We start from the raw sequence: 9104 nt of genomic DNA on the forward strand, positions 1-9104 counted from the left end.
AAAGAAAAAAAAGAAAAGAGAAAAAACTCGTGAGGTGACGAATTTTTTTTATAACATTTACTCCTTCCTAAAAGGGCCTTTTTTTAATTTTTTAAAAACCCCTCGTCTTTTCTCTGTTGTTTTTAAACTTCTGTATTTTTCTTTCTTGCGAAAGAACAAAAGAGTCTTCCCAGAAAATAATATAAAAAAATAGGATCAACTAAAAAGTAGGCAAGAAATGAAAAGTCATAAATCCCCATCCTCCAGCGGTGACTCATCGACGCGTGGATTTTCTTTGGAGGGTAATTTTGACTTTTGGACTGAAACCAAATAAATACCAAATATAAAATCTCCGGTTGTCAAGCAGAAACCATCTGGTCTCGCAACTTTTTACCAAAAAAAAGGGAAAAAATACTTCGAACCATTTAAGACTTTTAACGATATCAACCGTTCGATGTAGATCCGACGGAGATAATATGTCGGCGAATATGTAAACCAATTTTCCCTCTCTATCTTCTTTCTTAGAACCCTAAAAACATTTGCAGGTACGATAGAGTGGACACTGCGACTGCGATGGTGTCTCACTTTCCGTAAAAAATCTCGTCTTGGATTCTTCGAACATGAATTAAGGTTAGATTCTTGCTGAGAGAAATCGATCTTGGTTTATTTTGCGATTCTTCTGTCCGAATTGAAGGGAAAATGTCTTTTCCTCTGTTTTTCAGTCCCATTTAGATGGTTGATGGCTTTTTTTTAGATGTAGTTGGACGCGATCGTCATGTTTGATTTTCTTTGTCTATTTTCTCTACGATCAGCGAGATGAGAAGAGTTTCAAGCTTTTCGCGTCGATGGATTTCTTCCAGTGATCACAGGAGTGTGTGTTGAATATTCTGAATCTGAGTCTACGAGGTTTTTCTGCCAATCCCTTGAAGTTGAAAATAGGGTCCACTGTTCTTCCCTTTCAGAACCTTCCATCCATGCCTTCAGTAGGTATGAGACTGTCAACCAGGGTATTTGTGCCAAAATCAGTTGTGAAAGATGCGGAAGAGGCCAGGGTTTTACGATCTGGGAGACGATTGTGGTCGGAATCTTCTGACGGGAAACCAGGCAAGGGTTCAGAATCTGAGGTTTGGTTTCGGTTGCTTGATCATTCCGGCGATGCCGATGATGCTTTCTATTGCAAGAAGAATGGGTGGAACAGTGTTGCTGCTGGTAAAGAAGTAGCTTTGAAGCCGTTGGATAAAGATATGGCTTCAGAATCTATGCATAGCAGGCCTGGGGCTTCTTCCGACACTGATGAGAATGTTGATAAGATGTACGGTGTCGTCTACCATCGAAAGCGTCAAAGATTGGGGTTAAACCAGTCTTTTGCGCCTTCACTTGCTTCAGATGTCGAAGGCAGGGTTTCTGAAGATAGAATGTATGGGATTTCATTTGTTCGTAAACAGAGGGGAAAGAGACCAAATGACTCCTCTTCTTCGACTTCTGCTTTATTCGGGAACATCGAAGAACACCAGGTCGTGCCGTGTAATCTTGGGTTCCTGCCACAAGATGTGTTTGTGGGATTTTTTCGTCAAGCTTTGGTTTTCATGGTTACTAAACCCACGTTTAGTAGTACCGGTGGTTTTGCTTGCCTTTTGAATTCTATTCTGAGCTACATGATGCGGAACAGGCTGGTGTTGTCGGAGCTTTCAGCGTTTTTGTCTGCCAAGCCGATTGCTCAAGCTTTCTCCCTTGAAGGCATTCACTTGTTGCAGGTAAGTGGAGATTATTTGTGGATACGTTTTGTTTTTGGCATTCTTTTGTGGTTTTCTGCGACTTGAACTCTTACTTGTTCTCGGTCTTTTCCAACCCCCTTCTTGTTTATTTTTATGTTTGCATTTGGTGTAACAGGATCATCAATGCGGCATTACACTGAAAAATGGTGTCTTGGCATCAGGAATTTGCAAGATATTTGAAGCCTCGGATTTCACACCTCTGTTTTCGCTGGATTTTCTTTCGGTTCCTGGCGCTTTTGTGTGCCTGCATTCCAGAAAGGACATGCGATCCTTCTATCTACCTAATGTTCTTTGGCGGCATCTTATGGGTTTGTATACAACAGCGGGAAGATCCTCCAATAGGCAAAGCGTCCTGCCTTGCATTCCTAGTAAGATTGATCTTTCTGGAAGCAAGATAATGACTTCTGAGAACCCTTCTATTGGGAAGAGAAGAGTGGGTTGTATTGGTAGACCTTCAAAATCAGCTGGCCGTCTTGCATCAAGAAACTGCAGACTGAATGCCCGGAGTACGCAGAAGAAGAGTCGCCTGGGGTACGCAAAAGGTATAAATCTCTCAATTGCGGCGTTGCAAAATTCTGCTAATGTTTTAGGTGCTGATTTGCTTAGCAATATGGACGGCTGCCCTCCCTCTTTTCATGTATCAAGTCGTAAGCATAGGAGGTGTATCAGTGATGGTTTGGCAGAAAATATGAAGGACCTGAAGTCAACCTTGGTCTCTTTGAGGCAAAGCATGGATTCACCATGTTGCAGTGCGAACCTATTGGTTATTGAGCCAGACAAATGCTATAGGGAAGAGGGAGCTAAGGTTTCATTGGAACTGTCAACATCAAATGAGTGGTTAATTGCTGTAAGGAGACAGGGTTCCCTGAGGTGCTGCATTAAAGCCCAAAATGTGATGAGACCCAGTACATCAAATCGTTTCACACATGCCATGATATGGGCAGGGGTAAATGGCTGGAAGTTAGAATTTACTGATAGACAAGAGTGGTTGATCTTTAAGGAGCTTCACAAGGAATGCTATGATCGTAATATGAAAGCTCCCTCAATTAAAATGCTCCCTGTTCCTGGAGTTAATGAAGTACCCGGACATGAGGACAGTAAATGTCTTCCTTTTGTGCGACCTGACAGATACATCACTATGAAAGAGGATGAAGTGGCAAGAGCATTGATGAGGACAACGGCAAATTATGACATCCAATCTGATGATGAGGAACTCATAAACAATTTGAATAACAAATTTTATCGTGGAGATAATGTTGGATCTGAACATATGTCAGCATACAATTTTGAGAAAATTATAGATACGTTTGAGAAAACTGCATATTGCAGCCCTGCTGATGTCGCTGATGAGAATAAAGCTGTCAATCTTTGTTTAAATTTGGGAGGAAGGGAAGCATTGGTGGCTATTTACAATCACTGGGTTAAAAAGCGAAAACAAAAACATTCGGCACTGATTAGAGTATTCCAGGTAAACGTAATGCCTTGGCTATCATTGTTATATATTGCTTTCCTCCTCGGTGAATTAGTGGCATCAAATTTTGTCTGTTTTGCAATATTTGTAAGTTCCATGCTTCCATTGATTGGTGATCATAGGTCTACATGGATTTATAAGTTTAAACAACATTTACAACTCTTATCAATTACAAAATTAGTAAGAAATGAGATATTATTCTGTTGTGCATCCTTTTGTCAGTCCTTTCCATATCTACTATCCTAAGTTCTCGGACATTTTCTCTTGTGTATTCCTTTCTGATCAATTATCAGCTTGAATATCCTCCTGTAAAATTTGATATACTGAGGACCTGCATTGCTTTGTAAGTCTTTGGGTAGTTAATCTTTGTGTATTGATAAGGTCACTCGCTATTTCTTGAAGCTTGATCTCTTCCCTTGATGAACCATATGACAAGAGAAACCACGAACCATAGTAGAATAGCTTGCGCCGCCATGAATAAATAAACTACACTGCATTTGACTCTTTTGAAGGTTTGTTTGCTTGGTTTGCCGTTCGCTGCATTTGACTCCTTTTTTGTTGGGTTAAAAAAAAAAGTTAATTTTGTTTCTTTTACTTATTTCATCATTGTCAAAGCAAGAGCATCAACGTGAGAAGGGGGTGGGGGGTTGTTCTTATACGGTTTCACCATCTAGTGTATCTGTTGGCATCCAATTTAATTTTCCTGTTGTTATAGGCAGGCAGGTATCTGGCAACATGGGGAGCATGATACCATTGATATTATAGACATTCTTGTTCTGATTGCAATTTGCAAGCAGAGATTGACATTTTATAGTAATCAGCCTTTTAGAAACTGGTATGTATATATGTAGGGTATCTAAGAAGGGGCTTAACAAGTACTCTCCCAAGGTTATACATCTTGTACTAATTTTGTGGGAGGTTCGTGGGTTTCATGGGATTTCAGTTTGGTTAAGATTTATAGTTTGTGTAATTTGATTTGTGTTTGTAGTAGATGGGTGTCGTTTTGATGATAGCCTTGTACACTTTGTCCGAGCGAAGATGTTATGCAATATGTTATAAAGCTTGCATGCGTAGGCATTACGCATGCTTTTGCATTTGTGCTCAACATGGAATGACAAACCTAGCTTGCAGTAGTTTTTCTGTATACAATGGGTGGATAAATGTTTATATCCCAATTGGATGGTCTCTTAATGTAGAAGGCTTACATTTTTCTTCTGAAACAACCAAAGAAACAACTAGGGAATGTTCCTTCTTTTATTTATTGTTTTTGGGGAGGTGGGGCACTTCTAACCTGGCATTTTGCCATTCTAACATAGAAGATACGGATGAGTGTTAATAAGCATGTGTGGTTGTTCTTCATTCTTATGTTACAGCTGCTGGTCAGTTTTGTCATTTATGTGTATTTCCCCAATTTGATTTACCAATGCTTTTAAGCAAGCATGATGAACTGCAATCTTAACAACAGTGTCACCCCCCAAGGAGAGCTCAACTAATACAAAAACCATTTCTGCGCAAGAAAAGGTCATTCAAGCGGACGGGTAGCCAATATGGAAGAGGAAAACAGCCAAGATTTTTACAAGGTATTTTCACTTTCTAATGCAATGGTTAATAGTGGGAGTATAGTGGTTTTCTGGAGATTTTCAAAGCCTCAATAACTGTTGCTCTGTATTGATTTGATAACTAGCCTAACATTTTTAATGGATATAAAGCCATGGCAGAGGAGCATGATGTCATCTCTGCTAGGCATCGACTTGATGAAGCTAAAAGCTCTGCAAGAAGATCTTTGGAGGTGGCTATCCACAAGCGACAAAAAGCACAGGCTCTTATGGAGAACGCGGACTTGGCAGCTTACAAGGCCATAATTGCACTGAGGCTTGTAGAGGCAATTCAGAGAACAGAGATGAGGAAAGCACTTGCTCCTCCTGCCCCTGCTTCTTCTCCCGCTGCCATTCCTACTCTGGCTCCTGACCCTGCTTCTGTTCTTGCTCCCGCTCCAGACCCTGCTTCTGTTCTTGCTCCCGCTCCCGACCCTGCTTCTGTTCTCTCTCCTGCTCCTGCTCCTGCTCCTGCTCCTGCTCTCTCTCCCCATCCTACTCCTGCTCCTGCTCTCTCTCCCTCTCCTGCTCCTGCTCTCACTCCCCCTCCTTCTCCTTCTCCTGCTTTCTCTCCGGCGCTTGTACATCCTGTTCCTGTTCCTCCCGCTCCTGATGCCGCTTCTGCTCCCGCTCCCGCTCCCACCCCAGCTCCTGCTGCTGTTCTCACTCCCGCTCCAGCTCCAGCTCCCATTCTTGCTCCTGCTCCCGCTCCTGCTTCCATGTCAACTCCCACTACTGCTGCCACAGTCACAGCCACAGCCACAGCTACAGCTACAGCCATGACAGCTTTCATGGGTTGAGTGTTGGCACTTGGGGCTCAATGGTGGTTTATCTTGTTGGAGGACTGTCGTAGTCCAGCGGACAAGAATGGCAAGACAATCTTCAGGGGTTCCTTTTGACAAGGGTGCATCGAAGTTGAATGCAAACTTGGATGCTAGAGGAATGTAATTTTGTATAGATCAAGATGTGTAGATTTGTATTAATTATACCCCCAGTATTGTAGAACTGTAACCAGGTTTCTCAGAGAAAAGTGCAACTGATGCCCACCTTTCAGGAGATCATGTTCGTTGTTGTTTTTATTTTTTTACCCTTTTTCCTTTTTTCGGGGATTGTTGGAGCGCGCGGTGGAGTTGTAAATGCGCGTTGGGTTTAACTGCTTTGTGCAGAATGGTCTTCATGGCTTCTTCGAGTTTCCGTTCCGCAGATATGACAGATTTTTATCCGTATGAGTTGTCCATTTTGCTTTGCTGGAGAAGTAACCAATATTATTTAGGTTGACTGGCTTTGACTAGTTGTGACCTTCAATTGTGTATTTTGATGGATTTTTGCTTGGGTCCTGCGCATGCAGGACCGTCAAGCCAGCTAAGATCGGACCGGTTGGCTTGAGTATAATATTAATATAATTCAAAATTTTAAATTCCTCTTAAAAAACTCTTTTTAATAGGGTTTGGTCTACGAATCGACCAAACCGAGTGGTACAGCGGCTACAAATTGCTGGACTGTTTATATGTTTTCAAAATTCGATTTTCAAAATATACATTTTCAGTTGAAAAACACAACGAAAGTACCGCTCTCATTTTGATAATTTCAGAGATCTGAAACAAAATCGATTTTGAGAAGAAGCTCTGAGCAGAAGAAGAATAAAGCATGAACAAGAAGAAGCCCTAGTCTTACATGAACAAGAAGCCCTAGTCTTCGTACTCGTTTCAGCAGTTCCATTTGAGCTAAGCAACCTAAGAAAGCTTGAACAAGTAGAAGCCCTAGTCTTTCAACTCGTTCCAGCAGTTCCATTTGAGCCGAGCAACCTAAGTTGGAGTTCAAATGCTCGTGAAGATTTTAAAGAAGAAGAAACCTGATTTCGTTGTTGATTTGAGCTGAAAAACGCTCTGTGTGATCAAGTTACAAGGAAAATTCTAACGTTGTCTTCTTCCATTTGATTTGAACAGTGCTCTGCTATCCAGGTTGTATAGTTCGTAAAACATAACTGGTTAGTTTCAAGTTTTGACATTTAATTATTTTATGTATTTGAGTGTTTGAAAGTTGTCATGTGAGCATTCGGTAATACAGAATTACCAGAAAACAGGGATTCTTAGAGATTAGGTTTATAGCTTGAGACAAAAGAATCCTAGCACGTCAAACTCTGGTTGGATGCTTTCCTATGTTAGGAAAATAAATCTGCATAATATCTTGGAAAAGTATTCTCTTATATAGCCTGAACAAATAACTCCTATTGCTAATAGGAGAATAGAGTACCAATACTGGAACTAGAATGGTAAGCAACAAAATGCAGGTTTTCAATGCAAGTATCAAGAGTAACTGGATGCTAGTATTTCAAATTTGAATAAATTCTTAACAGCATTCTCAGGTAGATTGAAGTAGGAAGCAACTGAAAATTTGGTTTGTGGTGCAATTTGAGAAGAGTGGTGGATAACAATAACTAGAAGCAAAATAATTACTAAAAAAAAAAAGAACCGACCCATGATCCTTGAGAAAATACTGCAGAAATGAATTGGGGCTGTAGTTGTGTCTTTTATAGTTTGTATGGTCTACTCCATTTCTTTTGAATGCAGATATCTTAGTTCCTGCCAATTTGACTATTGGGCAGTTTGTTTATGTGGTTCGGAAGAGGATCAAGCTTAGTGCTGAGACGGCCATTTTTGTCTTTGTGAAGAATGTGCTACCACCCACTGGTAATTCAATGGCAACTACTCCATTTGTCTCTTTACCCATTAAGCTTTGTTGCTTTTCAATATGTGTATCTCTAAACTACCCCGTGCATTTCATAAGCACATTGTATTTTTTATGTTTCCATAGATTTGACTCATAATGCTATTAATTTGTCAATTGTAGCTTCTATGATGTCTGCTATCTATGAGGAGAACAAGGATGAAGATGGTTTTCTCTACATGACCTATAGTGGAGAGAACACATTTGGGTGAACCGCTTTGATTTCTAAGTGCCATCTAGCTTACTCACTGTGAATAAGTCTTCACATGAACTTAGAATGAGAACATAGAAGGGGGAAGATGAAAATTCAGAACAGCTTCTCTACTTTGATGCCCGCTTTTGCAAGATATTTTCCTTTACGTGTTAAATGGGATTCATAATGGTTTATTTTCAAGCTGATTTTTTATTTTTCAGTGGTGGATTTATTGTTTCCTTGAGGCATTATTGCAATTCTCCTTCGTTATCTTAAGAGTTTATGTGATTGTTGTCTGCTACTTTCCTTTATTTTATATTCCATTTGCTTCCTTGCTCTCTTTTTCAATAGTTTTGCTATTTTCATACAGAATTTCCTTCTTAATGGATGCTAGTAGATTATTTTTCTGATTCAAAAGTGATATTCAATTCTGTTGTAGTTACCTTCAAAAGGGTCATCATGGGATGAGATAGACTTTGAGTTCTTTGATCATGGTGGGTTCATAATCTGCCAATCATCATCAATAGTTCAAGTTGATAAGGGAAAAGGTTGGAATCAGTAAAACTAAACAACTCTCTTCCTCCTTCCCCCCCCCCCCCCCCCAACTTCCAGTTAAATAATGGAGGAATTTCAAATCTAAATTTAATTGGGTTCTGTTATGTTCTAATTGTTTGGCCTCTGTTTTGCCTCTGTTCTCTTGGGTTTTTCTTATGATTATGATGATTTTTGGGCATGAGTTCTCTTGTGCAGTCCTCGTATTTTTCTTTCAAATTTGCTATAATTGGCTCAAAACATTTCTGGTTGTACATATATTTGATTGCATTTTGCTATTTATTTCTTTGTTCTAGCTGGGTTTTGTTCTATTGCATTGAACCATTAACTTAATTGCTCTTAAGTTGCAATAGTGGATTATGGGATTTTCTATTTATCATACATTAAAGACAAGTGATTTATTGTTTTGGTACCCTTCATCCATACATACTCCATTTGTATTACTTTTAATTGTTTCTGTATGAAAATGATGTTCTGTACCCTAAAGATCCTAAATCTTTGTCCTGTCATAAACCAAAAAGTTGTGTGATGTCCTATACTTTTAACAAACAAATGTGCAGTATTACTTTTACTATGTGAGCAGGACAACTGTATGATTCAATGGAATTTAGGAACTTAAAAATCACAACTTGGATTTACTCCAAACTTCGGTCGACTTTGGTTTGATAGCCACTAATGAGTAGATCTATATCTAAAGATGGCACAAATAAGGTTGAAGGTTTATATACTTATTCATTGGAATTTAATTGGAGCTATTCTCGTCATCATATCTTCTTGTGGTTGTTGTGGTTGCATTGGAGCAACAACAAGGA

The 9104-nt window shown here is 39.7% G+C and overlaps 2 protein-coding genes across 3 annotated transcripts; both read left to right on the forward strand.

The window, feature by feature from the left end:
- Positions 1 to 399: 399 nt before the first annotated feature.
- LOC149024139 (uncharacterized) lies at positions 400 to 6146 on the forward strand. Of its 2 annotated transcripts, none has more exons than XM_089144465.1 (5): positions 400 to 609; positions 734 to 1733; positions 1870 to 3222; positions 4691 to 4805; positions 4935 to 6146. In XM_089144465.1, exons 2-5 carry the CDS (start codon positions 954 to 956, stop codon positions 5618 to 5620), a joined length of 2934 nt encoding a protein of 977 aa, XP_089000591.1. In that variant the 5' UTR covers positions 400 to 609; positions 734 to 953; the 3' UTR covers positions 5621 to 6146. The 2 variants fall into 2 exon arrangements, with proteins under 2 accessions (XP_089000591.1, XP_089000593.1); XM_089144467.1 differs by having other exon boundaries at positions 792 to 1733.
- LOC149024140 (autophagy-related protein 8c-like) lies at positions 5688 to 8130 on the forward strand. Its single transcript, XM_089143421.1, has 4 exons — positions 5688 to 5764; positions 6169 to 6196; positions 7357 to 7510; positions 7671 to 8130. The coding sequence occupies exons 1-4, from the start codon at positions 5688 to 5690 to the stop codon at positions 7757 to 7759; spliced, it is 348 nt and encodes a 115-aa protein (XP_088999547.1). The 3' UTR covers positions 7760 to 8130.
- The last annotated feature ends 974 nt before the right edge of the window (positions 8131 to 9104 follow it).

This window comes from Hakea prostrata, chromosome 2 (assembly GCF_041222555.1).
Source record: "Hakea prostrata isolate BN-2017 chromosome 2, UWA_Hpros_2, whole genome shotgun sequence".
In the NCBI taxonomy this organism is placed as follows: Eukaryota; Viridiplantae; Streptophyta; class Magnoliopsida; order Proteales; family Proteaceae; genus Hakea; species Hakea prostrata.

What these genes read in the sequence shown, in the direction of transcription:
- LOC149024139 (XM_089144465.1), top strand. Translation starts at nt 954, where the DNA reads ATGCCTTCAGTAGGTATGAGACTGTCAACCAGGGTATTTGTGCCAAAA. An exon ending in CACTGATTAGAGTATTCCAG is followed by an intron (nt 3,223 to 4,690) that starts GTAAACGTAATG and finishes TCTTAACAACAG; the next exon opens with TGTCACCCCCCAAGGAGAGC. An exon ending in ACAGCCAAGATTTTTACAAG is followed by an intron (nt 4,806 to 4,934) that starts GTATTTTCACTT and finishes ATGGATATAAAG; the next exon opens with CCATGGCAGAGGAGCATGAT.
- LOC149024140 (XM_089143421.1), top strand. Translation starts at nt 5,688, where the DNA reads ATGGCAAGACAATCTTCAGGGGTTCCTTTTGACAAGGGTGCATCGAAG. An exon ending in AACTTGGATGCTAGAGGAAT is followed by an intron (nt 5,765 to 6,168) that starts GTAATTTTGTAT and finishes CTGCGCATGCAG; the next exon opens with GACCGTCAAGCCAGCTAAGA. An exon ending in AGCCAGCTAAGATCGGACCG is followed by an intron (nt 6,197 to 7,356) that starts GTTGGCTTGAGT and finishes TGTCTTTTATAG; the next exon opens with TTTGTATGGTCTACTCCATT.